The 24,773-nt window shown below is 45.9% G+C and overlaps 1 protein-coding gene across 1 annotated transcript in view; it reads right to left on the reverse strand.

The window, feature by feature from the left end:
* Positions 1 to 24,773, reverse strand: part of LRRC49 (leucine rich repeat containing 49) — a 1,414,487-nt gene that overhangs the window by 1,216,373 nt on the left and 173,341 nt on the right. Inside the window, exon 4 of the mRNA XM_069624757.1 lies at positions 14,821 to 15,051. Within this exon, the coding sequence (XP_069480858.1) occupies positions 14,821 to 15,051 (231 nt within the window). The remainder of the gene's footprint in view (positions 1 to 14,820; positions 15,052 to 24,773) is intronic.

The following is a 24,773-nucleotide window of genomic DNA, read 5'->3' on the forward strand; positions in this document are numbered from 1 at the left end:
ATCCAGCACTCGAAGAGGCTTTCTCACAAGTGAGTCCCGAGAGAGAAGGACAAGAAAAGGGGTGTCCCTTCTTTCTGAAACAGGGATTGCTTTATAGAAGGGGAAACCTGCAGAGAAGGCCTAAGTGAAACTCAGTTAGTAATATCCAAATCCCATCCCATCATTTGAAAGACGGACATTTAGGACAGTCTAAAACCCAAGTTCACATGAGTGGCAAATTCTACTGGCCAGGTATCCACGCTGACATAAATAACTTCATTCAGACATGTGAAATTCACCAGATAACCAGCTCACATATTTTCTTACATGCCCCTCTAAACCCATTACCGATGATAAAAGTCCCTTTCTCCCGAATTGGGAAGGATATCATTGGACGGTTGGAAACTTCTAGACTGGGTAATAAATATGTTCTCATAATTGTGGATTATGCTACCCGGGACCCATAAGCCTTTCCATGCAGAACACCACAACACAACAAATTTTAAAACACCTACTACCATTCTTTTGTAGGGTGGTTTTCCCCAAAGAAATTCTGACGGATCAGCGAACCAATTTCTTGCGTAAACTGGATGAAGTCAAGGAATTACTACACATTGCCACCTTAAGAACTTCAGTTTACCACCCTCAAATGGAGAGATTGGTAGAGAGACTTAACAAAACCCTTAAAATGATTTTGAGAACATTGGTAGATGAGGATGGGGAGGACTGGGATTGCATGATCCCCTGGGGCCTATTTGCAGTAAGAAATGCCCCTCAGGCATCCACCGGATTTTCCCCTTTTGAGTTACTCTATGGTAGAGAACGAAGAGATGTCCTAGGCATGCTCCGGGAGACCTGGGGAGAGAGAGAAGAGGCACCCATTCCCCTCTCACAGACAGCTACCCAATTATGAGTGAACATGAAACTAGTCTAGAGTCTAGTCCACACTCATATGGAGATAGCTCAAACCCAACTGAAGTCCACCTATGACAAAAAGGTGAAATTAGGATGTTTTTTAGTAGGACAGAAGGTATTAGTCCTCTTACCTACCTCTGAAAATAAACTTGGCTCAAAGTGGCATGGGCCCTATGAGGTACTAGAGCAAACAGGAACCTGTACCTATAAAATAGCCACCTGATAGAAAGCAAAAGACCCACCTCTACCACGTAAATCTCTTAAAGGAGTGGAAAGAAAATCCTTCCACCACCACCTCATCTATACTGTTCTGTTCGGTACCCGTGCAGATAGACAACTCTGAACCTCTTCCCCAAGAACATTCGAAAAAGAAACAAGAAGATTTGAACAACCTTATTATGGCATTCCCCGATGCATTCTGCTAGAAACCAGGGAGAGTACATGGTACTTATCATTATATCAGAACTCCAAAGGAAAAGTGGAAGCATGAAAACAAATAGTGGTTGAGGAAGGTAAAAAGATGCTGAAGCCAAACATTATCAAACCCTCTCTGAGTCAGAAAATCCCGCAGAGGGGACCCTTACTCCTCCTGAAAATATGGCCGATATTGAAGCAGTCGTAGCTCAACTGGCCACCCATCAGATTCAGGCCGAGTCTAGCTTTCAAGAAAACTTTACAAAGCTGGTCGAGTTACGAGCAAGACACCTATTTCCACAAGGGATATTACAACCCTACCAAGATGGAGAGGACCTAGGGAATTTTGGGGGAATTTCGAGCGATTAGCTGAACAACTGGGATGGGGAGAAAACCTAAAGAAATGCTACTTGGGACCCCTATTAATAGATGAGTTACAAACCGCTTATCAGTTACTTAATCTCACCATGGGAGCTACCTTTGTATCCATCAAAGAAGGACTCCTTAAACAAGTAAAAAAGTAGGCCAGGCAAGTAATTTTTATGGACAAAAATTTAAATCCATCAAACTACACAGTGATGAGATCCCCCTAGACGTAGGAGAATGAATTAAGAACATTGTTTCCCTTTGGGTCGGCTATAAAACTCTAGAGGAGTTGGTAGAAATGATCATCTCGGAACAGTTTACCAACTCCTTACCTCCTTTTCCACAAAAAGCCATGCTACAATTAAATCGGCCCATCCCTTAGCATGGCTATTGAGACTGCCCAGAATCATTCAGAGACAGTAAAACATTTCCATTCCTTACATAAGAGCGAAGACAGAAAAGACCAACCTACCGCTCTCCAAACCAGACATTAGAATGAGGAGGACTCTATAAGACACGAGAGAGAGAGTAGAAATAAAAGAAATGACATTAAGAGTAAGGAAGAATTGAGGTGATAAGAGCCTAGAGGGTTTAAACCATCACCACCCATTTGCTTCTTGTGTAGGGAGACAGGAATTTAGCATGGCATTGTCCCAAAAATCAAAAGGAGGAGCTTATGGAAATAGGGTGCTTAAAAGGAGAAGAATGGGAAGAACAAGAGGAGGATTTAGAAACCTTTAGCATATGTTTATGCCGATCCTCAGCTGATTTTACATATGAAAGGGCTAGGTCAATGGGAGAATAGTGAAAGCATTGATTGATTCTGGCAGTAAACAAACAGCCATAAGAGCCGATTTGGTCATTCCAACAGATCTAGAACCTGCAACTATGGTCAGAGTCACCTGTGAACACAGGGATAACGGAATCTATCCCCAAGAACCGGTGTACATTAATATCATAGGGGAATCCCGGCTAGTGTCATCGGCCATTATCCCTGCACTTCCGGAAGAGGTTTTTATAGAAGAGATTTTCCAGAATTTCCCACCTTTCTTCAAGAACCTTCTTTTCCACCCAGAGAATTTACACCACAATATCGCTGGCAGTCAGATTTGTATCCCCAGACCTCCCTGGTATAGCAGTGGATGGAAATAGACCCTCAGAGATATTATTTGTGGAAAAAACCCTCGATCCCAGTTAATGGGCTACTCACAGGGGTCTAATGTTGGTATCCACCCCCTGCCAGCACAACCGAAAGGAATATACATGGATATGCGAGAGTACCTGGATAACACTTCCACTTGTCCTCTCCGGAGCCCCCAAACTAGAGGATTCAGAGAAGAACAAACGTATCCACCTCGCATAGGAGAAGGGTATGTGAGAAACCAAAAGGTGTCTCGCCCGCTAGTCCTCTGGTACTTGTCATCCAGGTGGCCAGGACACAGCCATCGTGTTTGGATCCAGTTCCTGGTGGTGGACCAGTGCGGGAGGATCACCTGGGTGAAGGGTATTCGGGGGGTGGGGGTGAGGCAGCCAAAGATGAGACACATTATTCCCCCCTTTTTTGTACATCCAACCACTCCTATTTTGTAGCATTGGATGAACCAACCCCCCCCCCTTTCTGCACAAACACTGGTGTTAAGACGGATTTCTGAACTCTGACCTGGAGGGCAGAGGTTCAGAAGGCCAGCCTAGTTTCTTGCAACAGGGTAACCTCTGGACAAGCCAGACCAATCAGGGTAGCTATGGCAGGCGGTCAAGACTAGGTCTCAGGAGGGGTGAGGGTGACTGAAGGACCTCAATGAGCACACAAAACAAGGAAACTTACAAATTACTCCAGACAGGTGTTATATTAAAAATATAGACCCATTTATTACAAGGCGTTTGTAACATAGACCATAGCAGAAGAATCACAGTAACACTAAGTAAACCAACACAACACTATCAATACAATGTATATACAAGACCACTGGGGTCTAAAGGAGTTAAATGCACAAAATAAGTCGACAACCTAGATGGGAAGGAAACAGCCAGTCGAGATAGTCTTTAGGCCCCTTCGCCATTGATAACACACCTAAGAGGCAGTCCAAGCCCTAAGAAGAGAGGAGTAATGAAGAACAAGTTTCCACTATTCAGGGGACCTCCACTTGAAGGCAGAGGCAGTTCCAGAGTGCAGGATGGAGTCGCTAGTCTGCACTGCCATGGAAAGGAGAGGGGACCCCAGGGGCCACTCATGCGTAAAAGGGGCCATTGGCGCCAGGAGCCACCGGTTAGTGTTGTAAGTACTCACCGGTCCCAAGTGCACTTGGACCCAAACTTCGCCCGATCAGTCACTCATTCATCCACCTGGAGCGAAGAAATCGCGCACTATCCCATTTGGTAATCATTGCTGTATCTCGGGTTGCAGGTTCGAATGCGACAAAAAGGACGCCTCTGCATCTTTCAGTTCCCGAGATACAGCAATGATTACCAAATGGGATAGTGCGCGATTTCTTCGCTCCAGGTGGATGAATCAACCCAGTTTCACGGCAGCAGACTTCAGGGGCAAGAGGGTCACAAATGCAGCATACTTGCAAAAGACGTTACCGCAGCAGGGCAACATGGTAACCGCGTTTACTCCAGTCCTGGCGCACTCGTCTCACTTCAGACCTGGGAATGCCAAGTGTACCAAATTCGGTGTGAGCGTGCCGTGGACACAGAGCTAGCAGTATACCAAGTTCCGAGGGCCTCCTTGAAACGGCAGCGGTGACAAAGCAAAGCAACTGGTTAAGCTGGTCAGCCCACTGGTTGGCCCAGGGACACTTCCGAGAAAGCTTACTTGCAGGTTTTGATGAAGGTGCTGAGAATAGTTGGTCCCACTATTCCAATGGGTCGAAGCATCTTCGCAGACCTTCTAGAATGACCAGATGCAGAGTGGTCCCACAGTACGACAGCGGGCTCAGGGTGCCAAACCTTCCAGCGGGTCACCAGCGGTTCCTCGACTCGGCTTCGTAGTTGCAGGATACTTGGATCCTATCCTTTGTTCAGTGAGAACTCAGGAGATCGACATGGTAGGGGTGTTTTTGGCCTTCTCTTATCAAAAGTTCCCTTCGCGCCAAAACAGAGAGGACCCATTGGGAGATCTGCTTACAAACACACACTCCATACGTGGACCAATCATGGACCACGGTGGTCCCAGTCATTCATGGCACTCCAGTCTCTCTGGCTCGCAGGATGTGTATTGGACTCAGACGTTCCAGCCCACATCCTGGAGACACACACACAAGGCATGCAGAAGCCCGCAAAAGCATTGGGTTTTGCAGGAAAGTGCATGACCAAATAAGGACTGACCCGGGTCGACTCGACCTAGGGAAGGTGAAGGGGCAAGATGGCCAAAGGACAGGACAAAGAACCTCGTGGCATGGCCATTTTGGGGCCAGGCCACCAATTTATGCCAAACGCGGTTAACATGGCAGGAAAGGGTTAAAAATAATGCGAAAAGATAGCTGCCACCAGTCCTGTCCATGATACATCGGCACAGTTCATAAAATGTCCAATGAGAGTATCTAGGGCCTTTGGAAAATGACTACAGATCCAAGTGTGCTGTATGGTAAGATACATTGCACACTTGTTACATGTTGCACCACAGGACAGGACTAAGGGAAACAAAGTCTCCCAGTACTGACTGTCTTAAGGGCATGTCAGTTTCCCCATAAAAAGTGAGCTAAAGCCCAGAGGAGTGCAGCTGAAGGCTGTGCTTCTCTGGCAAAGCCAGTCAATGGTGTCTTAACAGCAGCAAAATGTTTGGGGGTGTACACATGGAGGGAAGATTACATACCATTATGAAATCTTTCCTAACAACTAGGCCGAGGAAGAGGGCGACGAAGAGCAACAGGACTAACTCTTATATATCGTACTGAACATGCCCCACTAATCGGGTTAGGCTAAGTCAGGCACTTGTCTTCAAGTGCATACACCGGATTCCAATGAGCTCTCCTGACAATGATGAAAGGCGAAATCTAGGAGCAACGTAGAACACGAGTATGAGCAGAACTTCCGGGGTGAAGGCGAACCTACTGGAGCAGAGTGACGGACCAAGGGACAAGAGCAGCGGGTGAAAAACCCCAAGAGTTCCATATAGAAGGTTGTTGCTTCCACAAGATCGCGAAAGACACGTGGAGAAGGCCAGATCCCAATATCGAAGACTGCATCGTGTTTGAAGGACGCCAGCGACACTCCCGGGTGAACAACAGAGTTGGGGAGGTGAGGCCAAGCCTGTGGTATTAACCTTGACCCGTGAATTGGAAATCGAAAAAGCAAAAGAGAGAGCAAGGAAAGGCAGACCTGCAAATGAACTTTAAAGTAAGAACAGCTGCGGTATCAGCGATACTGAGTAGCGGAGTGGTCAGGCGAAAAGGCTTAGCCAACTCAAAGATCTCCATGAAAGGTGCATTGTTTGAGGCGATAAAAGTAAATGAACTGTAAAACAAAAGTGAACAAAGTTAACCCTGTGAGAAGGGGGGAGGAAAAGCTGATCAATGAAATCTGAGTCCAAGTGGTCCTGTGGTGGTCTGCAAAAGAAGCCCCACACATTTGAAAGTCTTCGACATCCTAAAAGCGGTCTGACTCCGATTGAGGGAGACCCGAAGTGTAAAAGGTTTGGGGAAGGGAGCCCCGACAACTGTTGTTGAACTGTGAAAGGTGTGAGCCCAGCAGAGGGGGACCAACGTTGAACTGTGCAATGTCTGAGCCTGGCAGAGGGGGACCGGTGTGAACTTTTTGTTCGTTATTTGGGGAAGACTGTAACAGGCGGCTTTAACGTGGAAGGCAAGGCGGGCCGGACTGTTTCAGTGTTAAAGCCTAAGCCAGAGTGTGCCACCCTGCCTATAGAGACTGCCTTATAACATTATATCTATATGTGGGTGGCTGAGCTGATTCAGACACATTTATTCTTTGTCGAACACTGATCTTCCTTTTATATACATACCTCGTTTACAAATATTTTGTATAAGAGTGGCCAGACATGAGGTTTTGATTAGGCCTTAGGCCATTTTGATTTGACAGACATGACTAAGACTGTTTTCTTTATTATTTGATGGTCGAGACGACTCACACCCTAGTTATAGGACAACGTAGGAGTTTTTCCAAACCCCACAAAGTTAATAAAGGTTTTACAAATACTATCTTTTGTCAGTGTCATACTTGTGGTACCATGCCTCCCCTACAATTATCAGTTCCTCGTTCCCTCTGTGCCCAATCATGATTTTGCTCTTTTACTTTGCTAGCTCCTTCTCACTTGCCCTTTCTGTTCGTTCTATTACCTCTTACTCTCCATTTCATACTACTCTTAAGACCTATCTTCTTCACTTAGAACAACCACGAATGCCTTTTTGTATTTCTTAACCCTACATTTTATTGTACTGTTAAGTGTGGTGTCTGTTCAGTGCTTTGGCGTAAAGCACTATATAAACCAGAAATAAGTACAAATAAATACAAATACCCCCACCAATATTGTCTGACCACAACCCCCCCCATCTACATTTTGGTGGTAGAATAAGAGGGGGGAAAAACGTGCCCAAAAAAAACAAAAAAACAAGCAATTTTTGGTTGAGCGACAGACCCACTACCCTAAGTTCTGGGACTCTGGGAGAGGGTTAGGGACCTGACTCTATCAAGGGGCGCAGGGAACCCTCTCAACCTGGGGTACGTGGCCTGCCACAGCATTCCGACACCAGTGGGGGTGTGAGGGAGTTGAAAGGGACCCCAGTCCCTGACTTCCACCCATGTTCTCTGGGGTGTGAAAGTACTGGTACCACCGTCCCATCCACAATGCCAAGCCGCCTCTTGTCTGGCTAAGTTTCTTTTGCTTCTATAACATAACTATATCTCCCAGAATTCCACAAGTTGCAGCAAACAAGAAGTCGAACAAAACAGCAAGAATGAACAGAGTGCAGCAGAACGCTTGACATCCTGGGAACCCAACACTGCACCAACAGAGGGTCTATGAAGTAGGAATGGCAACCTTACCTGGCAAAGGAAGACGGTGAAGAGAAAGCAAACCGCTTGTCGCAACCACAACAAAAACCATGCCAGAGACCCAAAAGGGTGTGGGGCTTACCAGAACTTTTAAAGCCTCTGACATACAAACCCTACTCCCTGGTCAAACAGCAGGAGGAGAGTGGTCCAAGCAGGCAGGTGACCCGGAAGACCAATGGGAGCTGACGGGAGTAACAGAACAAGGGCAGTTGGGCTATACAAAAACAGCAGGACTAGGAATGGATGAAAGATGCTTGGGTGGCATACGTGACCAGGGAGTTGAGAGCAGATGGTGGAAATGAGTGTAGAGGAGACAGGAGCAGTGTTGGGAAAGAGTGCAGGAAAGATATTTTGTGTGAGAAAGACTAGCACCAGGCATGATAGTGTAGTGTGGAGCAAGTGTGTTAGAGGTATTGGTGAAGGGAGAGAGAGAGACACACAGACAGACAGATTTGGATTAACAGAGTAAGAGTAATAGGGCGATCGACAGTGTGAGTAGGTGAGTGGAAGTTGTGTAGGGGTTTGTGTGTATGTGTGTGAGAGAGAGAGGATGTGACAGGAGGGCAGTGGAAGAACAGAGGTAGTGGACGCTATGAATGTGGAGAGTAGGAAGGAAGTAGGAAGAGAGGAGTGGAGACAGAGGGAGTGAGGAGTGAGAGAGATAGTGTGGGAAAGCTGAGAGAAAGAGACAGTGAAAGGAAGAGAGGAGCAGAGAGAATATATGCATATGATGGTTATAAAACCCAGCAGAGTGAGTAACGCTTTAGAAAATCCCAGAGGGAGTGACATAGAGTAGGCCACAGCCTTTATGTCCTCCCTTAAAGGCATTTTAGAAGTTGATAGTATGGGTTACCTGGAACCAAATCTCGGGACCATAGTTAGGGTTAGGGGCAATTGGACTAGGGTGAAGGGAGCTGTCACAAATTGCAGTTATTCGTCCCTTCTCCCTTAGGGGGAGACTTCCCCTTCTGAAGCTAGGGAGGTGAGCCCGCTCGGCAAGACCCTCCCTAGGGGTCAAGGGAAGTGGGACCTCAGCAGGAGAGACTCCCCCTCTGGGGACAAGGACTCCCATGCCTGTGAGGAACTCCCGAAGGCAACTACCATAGCTGTATTTATGGGATTGTCTTAAATGAAGAATACTATGGCTACTTAATGTTTGGCTGAATGCAGACTCTGGTTTCCCGGCCCTGGTCCATGCCAGGGTGTACTCTTCCTTTCCCCGGAGCAGAAACAGTTCCCATGAATACCCCCCCACCCGCAGCCCACTGGGTAGGGAGGGGTGCTGAACCTGCCAAATAAAATTGCTGTAAACAGGAGATGGGCAACGCCCTGAGTTCTTTGATGATTAACAGACAGACACCAGAGTGAACTTTTATAGGGATCCCATTGAAGACCCCTCTTTATTAAACATACCCAACCTTAAAATCTAGACCCTAGGATTCCCCCGACGTGAGCTCCATCTAAGGGGGGACCGGTGTGAGGAAAGCATGGTATCAATCAATAAAACAGACACAAGTGACTACAGTTCAAGGGTGGTTACTGAACATCAAAAAGGGTTTGAAAAATGCCCATCTCATCCTAAGTCTACAGATGGGAGCAAGCTACGACCATCAAATAACAATAACACAGTCCTAGTGGTGTCTTGTCAAAATAAAAGGGCCTATACTAATAAACCTATTGGCAATCCTTACCTCTGAATACAAATAGTGTGGGAAACAGTTTTAGCAAAAAGAAAAGTGTTCACAAAATATTATGGCAGGATGTTCAGGCCGTTGGCCTCCCATCCTCGCGTTTTCAGCACAGGCGGTTCACTCATGCATAGCGCAATCTCTGGCTTGTTTAGCACTAAAACAAGGAGGATACAGTTAGACAATTAGCATCAGTGCCTTCTCTGCCCAAGTCTCTTTGCCTATCAAAGTCTCTTCATGCAGAGGGCCTGATGCGACAAAAACAAACAATACGTTCTTTTCCTCTTTCAGATTTTCACAAGTACAGTTCTTTTCGCTCTTTTAGATTTTCACAAGTACTCAATTGAGGTGATTCACTATTCACCCCAGATCCCCCAGAGCCAGGGTCAGATCCCTTTTGCACAATGTTCGTACTATACTCTTTCTCAGGTGACTCACGGTTCACCCCAGATTCCCCTCATTCGGGTTCAGATCCCTTTTACCACAGTTAGTCTCCCTCAACCGGGCTCAGACCAATTTCAATTTACATCAAGTATCGAAGACTTTTGAATGTACATGAGGTTTAGCTTGACATGTTGCAGGACCACTCCGATTTTTACAATGTCTTCCCTTTAACATTCATCACCTTTGGGTTGAATACCTAACAGAGACTTTCGAATGAGCACCCGCGTGGTGCTGGACAACTCGGTTTATGGCATCAAGTCTTACCTTTAAAATTCAGTCACTTATCTGCTGTTATAATTCTATTTGCGTCACTAGCCACATAGGCTTCACACACTGTTCTCTTCACCTTGGCTTCAACACAGGCCGGTCTGGTATCAGTCTCCCCAACTCACCGGCTGTGCTGACTTCACTGGCGCGGTTTTGTTGTAGGAGCTAAGTACAGTACCACAGCAGCAAACGATCCTCCCTGCCTTGGCCATTGACGCAGGAGAGTGCCGGGTACCTTCGACACACAATGCAGGTTTTTTCAGCTTTGATTCCAGTTCTTACGTTTCTTATTCTCAAAGGCCCATGAAAGTAACAGTCTTTCTCTGAGAAGGTCAAGGGCCCTTCCCTCCTTGTGACCCTTTTCGGTCTTGCCGTCTTTCTCCTTGTATTAAACTGCCAACTCAGAACTGCTGCTTCCTCGTGTGCTTTGCCTTGCTCAGAGTGTGCTTTTGTGCTCCGCCTTTTATCCGTGTGGGGAAGTGTGATAGAACAGCTGTGTGTAATGATCAGTAATTGCCTGACCATTGTATTGGGACATGTCAGGTATACGGCTCGGGTGTTAGTCCATTTTCTCTCACAGTGAGCTGTCCGTGAGAAAGTGTTTGTGTTGGAAAAGGAGAGGAGGGTCCAGTTCCTAAGTATCCTATCTGGTAGGATCGGGTAAAGGTTTTATAGGGAATGGGATATCACGTCCCGCGTCCAGTGTCCCACTTCCACTCCCGGAAGACCCCTCACCCAGGTGATCCTCCCGCACTGGTCCACCCCCAGGAACTGGATCCAAAAGCGATGGCCATGTCCTGGCAACCTGGATGACAGATCCCCAGGGACTAGCGGATGAGACACCTTTGGGTTTCTCACACCGGCTACGTCAGCTCGCCCTTCCTTGGAGGGTCTCAGGGACCCTAAGTAGGAGCTTGCCGCAACAATCCCCTTCCTAAACTCAGGTACCACCAAAATGGAGGGTGAGGCCAGAGGATGGCATCAGTGGGCATCAGTCGGTGGTCCCATCTTGCATGGCGGCCTTGGGCAGGCTGCTTACCTATCCCTCTACCCCTCACCAGGGTACCTATCCTCTACCCCCAATTATTAGCAATGGCCTTCTACATAATATCTTATCCATTCCTACTTAACAGTTACCCTACTAAACATTCCCCTAATACCCCAACTCTCTACTTCCCCCTACTTAACATTTACCCTACATAACATTAAACACATACACAAAACTACTATACATAGACTCACAACATATATACAACATAAAACAATATAGTACAATGGGGTGACTGCTGCGGTCAGTCACCCCTTCACAGTACATTGCAGGTCTGTCCTTGTGGTGCTCACAGATGGTGGCTCCTTGACTTGGCCCGTTGTTGATCTATGAAGGGGCCCAGGCCCCTTGTCCTCCTTCAAGGAGACCCCATCCACGACTTGGGGCCACCACATTCACTGCCAGCAGCCCAGGCTCTTGCATCTATCCTGGGTGGCCCCCTGCATGCATGTGGGACTGCCCACACTCACCGCTGCACACCTGCGGTGTAAATATTATTCTTGGGTGGGCCCCGTTGGCTGCGGGGTCCACCCGACATCACTGTTGCGGCCTGCAGTATAAAGATTATTTAAGGGTGGGCCCTGTTGTCTGGGGGTCCACCAGACATCACTGCTGTGCCCCGCTGCATCCTTTAAGTCCATGGGACGGCCCCATTGGCTGGGGAAGTCACCACGTGGCCCGGGCACCATTTTCTATTTTGGCAGCGTCCAGCCTCCTGGCCCGCTCCCTCAGCAACGCGTTGTGGAAATGCAGGGGGTGGCCTGCGTCTTTTCCTGGCCCGCTCTGCTGGGCAGCCCCAAGCTTTCTTCAGCCGGGACGCTCAAAGGAGCGACCCGGGTCTTACCCACCGCCTCCTGTTTACCCGGGTGGGCCGCCGAGGCCCAACTGGGGCTTACCCCTTCACTGCTCTCCCCTACGGGATGGAGCGGGCTTCCGTTGCGTTCTCTGCATTACCTTCCGGGCTGCTCCTGACATAAGCAGCCCAGGAGGATTTTTTCAATAACAGGCCCACCTCGCTGGCCACGAGGCGAGCCTGTGGGGGCACAGCCGGGCAGCCAGGTCGGAGCTGCCCCCCACACGCAGTCCTGGCCGGGTTATTCTTGATGGGCCCGGGCAGCCACCGCCACGCTGCCCGGGCCATAAATGTCTCTGGGGTCCATCCGGTTTGGGCCGACAGGCGCCATGGTCCAGGGTTAGCCGAGCTGCCCCTGACATAGCAGCTCGGCCCCCCTGCTCATAGACCCTGCTGGGAGCCCCATGTACTGCCCGATGCTCATCAGAAGATTAAGGCTCGAGGGGGGTGCTCGAAGCAGCAAACCCCCCCCACAGGTAAGTCTCTCTCTTTCTTCTCCCTTTCTCTTAACTGTCTCTCCAACTGTCTTTTTTAATCCCTCTGGATTCTTTTGTCTCCCCTGCCCAGCCCATTCTTTTCTGTTGTTCCTTTTTTCTTGACATTCCATCCAGCTCCATGGTGGGCTGGATGGTTTCTCCCAGACACATACACATAAATAAAACACACACACTACACATTTAACAAAACTTTTATTACTACACTGGTGTCTGTGTCTTCTCTTTCCTGTATGTTCCCTCAGAGGGTCAGCATGGCCAGCATGTACCCAAACTAACCGTGCCCCGTGGGGCCACGGGCTACATGAAGGCAATGTAAAAAGAAATCCATGTGAAGAAAATAAGAAAATTGTTTCTTCAAACAGAGACGTGCAATTAACTTTGACGTGTCAGAGCAGATGAAGAGAAGAAAAGTGCTATGCGCAGGACACGCAGGGGAAGACCCCTGACCTCATCACGCCTTGTGGACGTGGAGCTCAAGCAGATCGTAGAGCCCATGAGTTTTGAAGAAACAGGGCAGCAGAATGTGAGACGCCAGGACCCCAGTGTGCAGGGCCGCAAAGGAAGCAGTACGAGTAGGTGAAGAATGAAGAGGTACCTGGTAGTGGCGTGACCATGCATCTACAGCGCTGAGACTACCGTGACAGGAAGTCTGAACCCCTTACGAACACCAGCGTCTGCAAATGTCCGACGAGGAACCGAGAACGGAAACCAAAGATCAGAGAAGAGAGTGATAAGCAGTACCCGATCGAGAACCAAAGCCTACAACCATTCCCTGCATAACGAGAGGTACCAGGGGAATTGGAACGACGGGAAGGTGCAGAGGAATCATTATCTACGTAAAGGAACTCGTCCAGCAAGTTGAAGTTGAATGACTGGAACTGTAAAAATCTAACAGAACGAATAACAAATAACCCGGTAGGTAAAGAACCACATACATTCAAAGTTGAAGCCTGGAGAAAGTGTAACCCTGAACCATAGAACGGGAAAGAGGAGATAAGGCTTACAATTGAATAGGAAAAAAGAACAGTGAGTCTCAGAGAATCATTGGCAAAGAAAGCCAGAGAGGAAATACAAGTAAATATAATTTGGAAAAGGCTAAGCAAATAGACTGTGAAGAGGATATACGTGGTGACAGGAGTGTGATGGGCTATTGTAAGATAAAGGACTACAAAGAGAGGACCACAGAAAGCATAAGATCCAAGAGTTATCTTGAGGAACTACAACAGTTGGTATGAAAGACTATCAAAGGAGATCACGCTAAGAAGTATACAATTCAAAAGGAAACCTCTATATAAAAGGTCTATCCAAAGCGAAGAGAAGACCAAGGGAAGAAGAGGTAGGGTCACATAGGATTAGGTTTGATGGAGGACATATTTACTTTGGACTTCCCGACATCTGACAAGCACCTTTAGTTTCTTTAGATAGGTAGAGTATTCCCTTTGGCCATAGGGAGAGATAGGCCTTATACTTTCATTTGAATAAAGAGAGTACAGTGTATCCTTGTGCATGCAGAAGTGGGTAACGGCTGTTTGTGCACACTTTTACAAAGATTTGATCATGTCCAGGGATGCATTCAGCAGCCATGCTGGGATCAGGTGTGTACAATATCAGCCACAATGCTATGAGGTCATGTACCTGATCACAGAGTAGCCTGCCTCCCACAGAATAGAAACATGTTGTCAACAGTATTCATGGTGCAAACAATTATTTAACAAAGCCCAATAATCAAACAGCACTTTACACAGAGGTGCATTACTTCCCAGTTAAGATGTTGCTGTATACATCTCACACATCCATACAGTGAGACAGAACGTGTCCACAAAAGGAAGTCAAGATGGTTTCGGCCAATCAGAAGCACTTTTATTTCAAATGACCAGAGGAATGAAAATAGAATGCGGGTAAGATCGGTAGGTAGTAGATATGTGGGAGAAAGGGCTCTTTCCATAGTATCTATTTTTCTTGGGAGGGAAAGGGTGGTGGAGGACACAAGGAGATCAGCTTCAACACATATCCTTTATGTGGCCATACTAACCCCAACACAAAATCTCAAACACATAATACTAAGAGGTTAGATAATCTTTATATCTATATATGATAGAACAATAATGTATAATTTGCTGAGTGCAAGTATGAAAAACTGACTGCTGAATTGTGAGATTTATAAAGGAATGCAACTTGGGATTTATCACAAATGTTTGGAAAAGTGCAAATAGAAATAAAACTAAGCCATAAAGCATTGAGATTTGAATAGAAATAATGTATGAACACTCATTTGCAATGGAATATATTGTGCCCTACGCGACATGCAAAATAGCAAAATAAACATTTCATAAATACCTTCTGTAAACTCTGTGTCCTCTTTGTTACTTAGTCGTTTTCCACCAGCAATTCCAGGAACTGATCTTGCTCTGGGGTTTGATGACATTTGCATTGAACGATCTCCGAATGCAATCAGAGGTGCAGGATCTTTGCTAAGTTTCATCTCCGGAACAAAAATATCAGTCACGTTAGCAGTTATGGGAACGTAAGCTTGCCTAGTGCGAACAAAAGGACTGGATAACCTTCCATCTGCAAAAGAATAACATTGTTAAACATATGGTGTTAAATACAGCATGCTGCTCAATTTGTGCATGTAATGCAAGCAAAATATTTTCATTTGTTTCTCATTTTCTACGAGCTGTGGGTCAAAGATACGTTTTGTTCCAAATATCATCATCATCATACAAACGTTATTTGGCCATCAGGGCATCAAAGTACATCCTAGTACAATAACAAAATCATATTACATCACATCATGCCATGAGTAGAAGAAAGAAGAGGGGAGAAAGCAACAGTGACCGAAAATCCAACCCCATTCAAAATTGCGCCAAATCAAGGTCCATCCACATTAGACCCCAGTTGTCGTCGCCCTAAAGGAATAAGGTTCACACCAGTTAGGGGTGTGTTAAATGGGGTGGCTTCAAAACGACCATTGGGACCTTGCTGAGGGTACTGGCTGGTTGAGATCCCACGCTTGGCTGAGCGACCACCCCACCCAGATCTTCCCAAGACCCCCTGAGCCACTCTCCAGACCCAGAAAGCTAGTTTAACAGAGTCGTAGGGGCTTGAGCCATTGTTTGGGATTCTGGCGCATCCCACCATATATTCTCTTGATACAAAAGCACATCCATTCACGGTCCGCAACCGGTGCAAGCATTTGTTCACTAAGGCAATTCCTTGGTTCCTTCTTGCTCTCTGCCAGTTTTGGTACCCCATGTAGGTGGACTAATGAGGATCCAAACCCACCATTATTGTAGCGCCCAGACATGCTCCCCCTGTGGTAAGGACCATATGATCCAGGGTCAATCACGCTTGGACCTTTTGCAGGACGCATCAGGTGTCCTACAGTTGGGGAGGACGTTGACTTAGGGTAACACACTCTATGGTGCTCTTGGGGCATTATTCTGGGGTCTCAAGGGGCATTGATGTGAGGCAATTTCCTTGGTACCTTACTGTGAGAAGCAGCATGTTATTCGGGTGTTGGTGGTTTTGCACAGTCCATATCCATGGCGCACTCTGGGGTTAAGTTGCCAGGTCCCTTGACCCTGTGACAGGCAATGGGAGGTTACCCCTGTGCCGTTGCACCTCCCCTCTCCTGGTTTCCTTCTAGGACCATGAGCAGTTTCCTGATGACTGTCAAGTCAAAGAGCATCCGCTCGCACTTGCACCCATTGGTGGAGCAGGCACCCTCAATTGGCAAGTTAGTGTTCGAGTTGGAACCATAAGCGCCCACATGTTCAATAGGGTCGGAAGCTCTGAGTGGGGTTAAGTGTAGAAAGGAGCTGCCCCCAGGGCTTGTAGAAGAGAGGTACACACTCCAGGTGCTACTGGAAGTACCCAAGATGCCAAAAGTACTAGAAGCGGGCTTAGCAGTGGGGGCACAGGTCACTGTATCTGCTGAAACTGTGGGACTTGGATCTTTCGTACACATAGGATCATCAGCATGGGAGACTATAATTGATGCAGGAACAAGGGCCAGACCAGTGGACCCTAAAATGGAATCCGGTAACAAGATACAGCCGACAGGGATATCTAGGGGAAGATTCCACATTGCTGCTGGTAGCAAATTCGCTAGGCCATGACAAAGAATCAAATGGTGAATACAGGGTAGGCACATCAGGAAAGTTAAGGGAGTCCAAGTGGCCAGGGATGCTCGTTATTACAAAAGGGGAGGGGAATTCCGTTCTGGTGTTTCCTTTGCCTTTATCCACCCCAATGTCTGTACACAGGGAATTCCTTCTAGTGGCAAGGGGGCCAAGGTCTTCCTGAATCTCAACCCAGAGACCCTCTCCAGGGCAGGGGTCAGACTGCCCTCCCAGAGTCTCCAGTTGGGTGTCAAGCAGTGTCCCCTGATGGCAACCATTCAAAGCTGTTGGCACTTTTCCCAGAGCAACATGCCCCCCCAACCTCCCGGAGAGTGGCAGGCTTCTTCACCCAACAGTTCTGCCTTTAATCCTGGGGCAGTGGAATTGATTGGAGATCAAAGTGGATGCTCCCACCCATTGACTCACACCACTAGGGTCTTACGTTTGGTTTTGGGCTCGGGCTCTGGGTCGCCTTGTAAACTGGATAGGAGGGCTGACTTGCAAAGAAAAAGTGGAGGAAACAGTGAGGGAAGTGGGGACTTCATTATTGGGTTTCCACTGCTTTCCATTATTATAATGTTCCAAGATTACATGCAGCCAGGGCCCTTCTGAAGGAACAGTCCCCCGCCTCAATAGTCCACAATGCCCTCCACACCAATGCTCGTTTCAGCTCGCTCTCACCTTCCTTCGCGGGGGGTTGATGGGTAATCTTCCAACCCACCAGCACATTGAGGGTACGCCCTGCGACTGCAACACACACCACCCTTAGACCCCGCCGAGCTTCGGCCTTGTCGGGGTAGTCCAAAGAATATGTAGAGAAGGGGGCATGGAGGTGGCGTGGCCAACCAGCATTGCAGCAATGGCGGAGCTCCAGACCCCTGTGGGACGCCAATACCTGCCATCCTTGGACACCGCGGGGCTTCGGCCCTGTGTGGGTAGTCCAAAGAATAGGTAGAGGAGGAGGCGTGGCCAACCAGCATGGCAGCAATGGCGGGTCTCCAGACGCCTGCTGGACGCCAACACCTGCCGCCCTTAGACCCCGTCGGGCTAAATATAGGAAGAAGACAAACAAATAACATTGTTTTTATATGAAAAAATGCACTTTTATAAGCTATATTATCAGTAGCAAGAAGCAGAACACTTCAAAAACAATATCAATGCCGAGAGGACGAGGTAACAACAGAAACATTGTTGTTGAAAGATTAACGACTGGGTTGCAGTCGAGAACCAATCTGAAAACTGTGCATATGGCTTTTGTAATATTTAGTGGCCTTCCCGTAACAATGCCAAGAAATGTCATTACTGTACCTCAGAATACAGTCACCACCATTAGATAAACAACATTGTGCTATGTAGTCAGTGAGGTGCAACAAAGGATAATTAAAGTAGTGGACCCTTTACTATCCCAAGGAACTTTGGTGAACCAGAACAAGCACTCGGAGACTTAGAGGTCATTTTCAAGACGTTTTATTAAAATTAAAGAAATGAAATGCCTATTTAGCTCTATCGCTATGAGGGAAGTCGCCTAAGGGTGCACTTTAAAGTCCAAAATAAAGCTCTTCGGTCCAAATCCTATCCAACTAACTGGTTGTACCACTTTAGAAAAAACATCTAACCTAAAAGGGAAAGGGGAGGCTTTGTATAATAGCCTCAGCAGGCGATCTGCCTGGCCCAATTTAAACTTGGTTTGTTCTTGGGTTTCAAAGTTCCCTTTCCCACAACAGGATATTAGTCCCAGTCTTTGTATCAAGGTATGGGTTTCACTCAATCCTGTTAATGAAGACAACTGTCTCAGATCACAACAGCCCTCGGGCATCGCAGTGCTGTTACAGAAGGCTTACTTAGTTACATAAGTGCTTGAAAGACATGTATACAATCATAGGTGTTGCTTAGCCCCATGTTGCAGGGCAGCTTACTTAGTTACATAAGTGCTTGCAAAGGCAGATTCCGTGTAAGTGGCACAAACATGTTGCCCAACCCCATGTTGCAGGGCAGCAGCAGCATACAAATGCAAAGTCAAATTATGTGACACAAACATGTTGCCCAACCCCATGATACTGGGCGGCAGCAGCATACAAATGCAAAGTTAAATTAGGTGGCACAGACATGTTTCCCAACCCCATATTGCAGGGCGGCAGCAGCATACAAATGCAAAGTAAATTTAGGTGGCATAAACATGTTGCCCAACCCCATGTTGTAGGGCGGGAGTGGCATACAAATGCAGAGGTCAAGTAGGCGGGCATGGTTTGGAGGGAAGGAAAGGGGAGGGGGGCAGAAAAAGGGAGGGAGGTGACCATGGGGAGGGTAGTGGCTTGATGTGAACATTTCCATTCTTCCAGGATTTCTTGTAAACCAACAATAAAAAGACTTTCTCCTTCGAGGCTTTGGGTTTCCCCCACAGTCCAGTTATCCTCATACAAGTTATTTTCTTTCACCCATAGGGCGGCTGTCCACCATGCCCTATCAGTGTTTTGTACCTTCTGTTGCTTTTTTAGCCTTAATTCAAAGTGTTCTTATCTCTTCTGATTAGCATATATCACTGATAAATACCTCTAGTAAACTTCATGCTAAAAGACTCAGCCAGAGGGATTGAAAATACTAAGAGACTGAGTATTTACCAAACAGGCTTTAGGAAGGGAACGGGGACCACTTTAAATGGTTTGATTTATACACATTGCCATACTAAAAAGTATGTCAGAAAGGGGGCAGACACTTTATTCAGCAGGTTTAGGCCTGTCAGTAGCTTTTGATAGGATGGACAGGGCGCTGCTTTGGCTGAAATTGGCCAACTGGGGAATTCCCTGGGTCTCATAAATATGCTCCTGATGTTCTACTCAGAGAATAACTTTAAAATGTGCTTGAATTCCAAGGGAATACTTTCAATGAGGTCCCGGTAGATAATGCTCTAAGACAGGGCTGTGTTTTGGCCCCCACCCTTTTTAATTGTATGTCTCAGACCTGCAGACTATATTACAGAAGTCCTCATTCCCGCCAAAGCTGGGTTCTTTAGAGGTAGGGTGGCTGGCCTATGCCGATTACCTCATTTTGCTGGATACCACCTCTAGTGACCTCCAATGAGGCTTAGATCTGGTAGGCAATAGTACTTGTGCAAATAATGTTAATGGGTCTTGTACCGCGCACGTTCGCCACTTGCATGGTCTCTTGATGTTCTGGCGGATCTGCAATGGAAGGAGGATTGTGGGGTATGTTAATGGGGTTGAGAGGGAGAAGAGCAAGAGAGCTTTGATGTGCTGTTAGCAGCTTCAGTTCGGAGAAACCGGTCACTGAGCATTGGGGCGTTTTTGGTTGGTATCCGTCATGTGGTGTTGAGGTGATATTGTGTAGGGTTTATTTTCATGTCAGGTGTTGTGAAGTGCATGTGGTTAGTGGTAGAGTAGAAGTATTGTAGTGTTTAGTTCAGAGTTTGAGGGTGTATATGCAGAAAGATGAGTTTTTAGTACGGTTAGTTGGTGGCAATACTTTTGTAACATCTGAAATTCTGTCTAAATGCAATACATTTCCCACCCACAGCCGTATGTTCCAGTGTGATGCATTTACTTCCCCCAGCAATTCATCCAGGTAATAAACATTCCTGGCCCCAGCATTCAATCCTAGTGCAGCATGCTTTCTGCCCCCAACCAATACCTCTTAGTGCCACGCATTTCTCACCCCCGGCATTCCATTTAAGTGCGATACATCTCCGGCCCCCAATGGTCCATCCCTTTCAGACACACTTCCCACCCTCAACCCTTCATCCAAGTGCGATAACCTTCTTGTCTCCAGCAACCCATCCACGTATGACACAATCACATCCCCGCAGTTCATCCAGGTGCAACACACTCCCCACCCCCAAACAATCCATCCCAGTGGGACACCCTCCCCACCCCCAACAGTACATCGAAGTGCGATGCACCTCCACCCGCATACAGTCTGTCTCAATCATCCCATCATGATACAGAAGCTACACAGAACCTGTCAAGGTGCACAAGGCCCAGCTATACTGCCAGACCAGATTCCGAATGAGGCCAACCCACACACAGGCCAAGTGTGGAAGTGCCCAACCTACACAGTTAGGCTACCTAATGAATAAGGCTAGCCTTCGTGAGACAGCTAAATGCTGGTTGGTATACGATATCCGGTGGTTCGAGTAGGGCATTTTCTGGAGTACATTTAGGGTTGGTTCCCTGCTTTTCTGGCTGTTTTCCCTTGTTGGACTTTGCTTGTTTTCTTGTGTTAGAATGTGTTGATGGCGGTAATGAGGGTAGATCATCTTGGTTGGTCTCACTTCATGGCGGGTGTGTTCTGTTAGTCCCTGGTTTGGAGCAGTTCCTTTGCATATATTTGCTCATTTCATGGTATGTGGATGCTGTTCAGGGGTTTTCATCCCCTTCGGTGCTGAAGTGCCAGGTTTTTAGAAGTTTTCTGAATTTTAGATGGTCCTCTGTAGTTTGTATTTTTTTTGGGAGGGAGTTCCTGAGTTTTACGGCTATGCAAGAGAAGGTTGATCCTCCACGTTTTTTCCTCGTGTAGAGTTTGGTTCTAGGTGGATGTCATTTCTGAATCTAGGTGTTCTTGCTGGTTTGTAGATGGTGATTTTCTCTTGTATGAATTCCTGTCCCAGGCCATGGATTGCTCTGTGCGTTAGGCACATTGTTTTGAAGGTGATTCTTTTTTTGACTGGGAGCCAATGTAGTATCCTTAGCACTAGTGTGATGTGGTCTCTTCGGGAGAGTTTGAGGAAAAGTCTGGTGGGTGCATTCTGTATTCATTGTAGTTTCCTCAGTAAGTATTCTGGCATTCCAAGGTATATGCTGTTGACGTAGTCTATCCTGTACATGATGAGGGAGATGATGGCAAGTGTTCTGTGCATGAAGGAGAAGAAGGGTAGTATCTTTTTGATAGTGTGCAGATGGAAGAAGCATTTCTTAATGATTGAGTTGACCTGTGGTTCTAGTGTAAGCTTGTTGTCCATTAGGATTCCAGGGTTTTTTACTACTGTGGATGGTTCCGGTCGGGTTCCCAGTGACCATGGGATGTTTTGGTTGTTTCCTTGGTTGTTGGGTGAAATCATGATTTCTGTTTTGTACAGGTTAATTTTGAAGTTATTAGTGTTCATCCATTGGTAGAGTTCTTTGAGACAGTCTGTTAGCGTGGGGTTCTTCTCTTCATTGGCATTGATTTTGTAGATTTGGGTATCGTGTGCATAACTGTAGCAAGTGAGGATGTGTCTGTTGAGGTTGATTAGGGCATCATGTAGATGTTGAACAAAAGTGGGAGTAGGGAGGAGCCTGAGTTAATAACAGATTCTGCAAAGTCTCAGAATTTTGTTTTTAACAAGAAGGCGAAGTTTAAAAACTTTAGTTGATGCATTAATGGTGATAAAATTGAGTAAATAGATCATTTAGTGTATCTAGGGTTTATCCTTGCAAATAAAAATCATTTGGGTTTGATAAAAGAAAAACTGGTGTCTAGGACAGGGATCTTTATTAACCAGATGAAGCTGATTCAGGCTAAATATTTTCAGTATTCCCTTAAACCATTAATAGAATTGTGCAGAGTTAAAGTAACACCAACAATATTGTATGCTGTGGAATTATTATCAGTCATAGGGAAATGGCTAAATGTGCTTGAAGGAAACATTTGGCGCTCGGTTCTATGTCTTCCCCACCCTCTGCCAATAGGGATCATTCATTTAGAGCTGGGGTTATTCTCTGTGGTTTTCGTATAAATGGGCTAAATTGGAACTTTAATTTAAGATAAATGAAGATGGGGAATTCTTTGTTTGCAAGGCTGTGCGAACTATAGCAGCAAATTCTGGATCCTTCTCTAAAAGAGTTTATGCTGATATGTGAAAGCTTTTTGGAGTAGGCAAGAATAGATGTTGACTCTCACATCACAGTAATAAAGAAAAAGCTAAGAGTGGGACGAAATTCAAAGTAGAGAAAGCCTAATAGATTTGAAGTTATACAAAGAGTATAGTAAATTCTTCCCAGCCTTTAAAAATTAAATGTTTAATAAAGTCTCCTTCCTGCATCTTTAGGACGTGTTTCTTTAGATTTTCGTGTAATTGTCCAAGTACATTGGAGGTGATAGGTCCTCAAAATGGCCTTCCTCGAGTCAGTCGTACATGTCATCTGCATAAATCTGACAAGGGAGGAACTCTTTGCCATATAATTCTAGATTGTTCGGCTTTGTTAAAGAGAAGGGTGTTCTACCTGGAGAGATGTATGTATTCGTCCTCAGCTGTCGTATCAAATATACTGTGGGTCATCGGAGGAGAGGTAATCAATTATCATTAACAATTGCTTTAATAGCCTTTGTAAAGGAGATGTTCAGAATTTTAGAAAATACTCGTTCACGAACTGACCTGGTGTTGAGTCTGCAATATTGAGTGAGCCATATAGTCCTAAACTTGTAAGGATCGTGATTAGAGCTCAGAAAAATGATGTAAGAGTTCAAAGTAATTATTTTAGATGTAATTTTATAATTCTGGATTCACTGAGCGATGGAGTTGAAATCCAAACTGTTGGAAATAGGAATTTGACCACGAATATTCAATTTTGTAAAATGTTTTTATATGTACTTATGTGTGACTTGGGGTTCTAACTAATGCATTTGTGAAAGGTTTCAATTGTAAACCAAAACACAAAAATACACACACATTATATATATATGTATATATATATATATATATTACACGGCCACTATTACACGGCCACAATAGTGGCCGTGTAGTTATGGTTAAGTTGCTGTTTCCATTGGAAAAGCACTTTTTGGGCAGCTTATAACTCTGCTCCCCATGGACGAATCCTCACCAAACTTGGCAAAAACCACTCTGAATTTTTTTTTGCAAAGTTTGGTGATGTTTGGTGCGGGGGGGGAAGAGTTATGGGGGGTCCCAAAACGTCTTTTTTTCCCATAGACTGAATGGGGGAAAAATTTGCACACGGCTGGACGGATTTTCACCAAATTTGCGGCAGGAGCTTGGTCCTGAAAGCGTGCTTTTGTAAATTTGGTGCCAATCTGTCCAGTAGTTTTCTTTAAAACAACCAAAAAGTACGTCTGAAAAAATTAGTGATATCTATGTCCGCTCCGCGGACACACTTCCCTGTTCGCTCCGTGGACAAAATACCGATTGGCTAATCCGTAGCGTCATGTTCGCAGACATGTGGCGCATTTACTGATTGGGTGCTGAACGGCGTGAAGTGCGTCAGAGTCTGTCGCTGCACCCGCCATGTTTTATTCGTGTCATAGTGTACGTGAACATCGCCGGTAACACATATAAAACAACACAACAATGCACTTGTTAAACTTATGAAATATTGTATCGGAAGGAGAGGGTTAATGAGGCTGGGATGGGATGTGGAGCAGGAAGGCAAAAAGTAGTGTTTTCTTGTCATCTAAGTTATATGTTAAATAGCGTCGTAGAGTTTGTAATCTGAGGGAGCCACCTGCAGTGTTTGATGGAAAGAGCGGTTTTGCAAGTGTATGGGAGTACCACTTCTCATGAATGCGTTGACATGTTGTTGAAAAGTCAGAATGTATTTGCATTTTGAGCGAAGGTCAGTTGCTTTGCTTTTAGGGTTGCGAGCTCAGTAGGCCCACGCATCCACCTGAAACCCATAACGGTCAATTGTTTTTTGACCTTGAGCGAAAGGGAAAAATTCAGTAAGAATGCAGGGAGTGCAAGTTTGGGAAAAATACCATTTGATAAGGTTTTGTATTCAAAACGTTTGTAAAACACATGTAATATCAGTTGAAGAAGATTCTTTGCTGCAAGTACCTCGCTGTCTGGGTTGTAACCAAGACAATGGAGACGGTAAATATTGTGTAAGTTTACTTTTGACGAATCTGCACCGAACAAGTTTTAATTTGTTATTACCACAAGAGTAATTTATGACATTATGACTGAGGTACTATCTTTCTGTGTAGCTGTCCATTTTTTTTTAACGTTATGGAGAATGCAGATTCTCACTGTTTGTAGGCTATTATTAGGTTCACCCATGTGCAACACTATTTTTTTTAAATGTCATGTATGACCACATCGATTTGTGTATTACTTTCCATGTTCTTTTTGTCTTTTTTGCAATTGTTTGCTAATACGTATACGTATTTTCTGTTACGTTTTCCGAACAGCTACATTCTGCCGTACTGTGATTGCCATGG

Source organism: Ambystoma mexicanum, chromosome 11 (genome assembly GCF_040938575.1).
Source record: "Ambystoma mexicanum isolate Mex_15411 chromosome 11, UKY_AmexF1_1, whole genome shotgun sequence".
Taxonomy (NCBI): Eukaryota; Metazoa; Chordata; class Amphibia; order Caudata; family Ambystomatidae; genus Ambystoma; species Ambystoma mexicanum.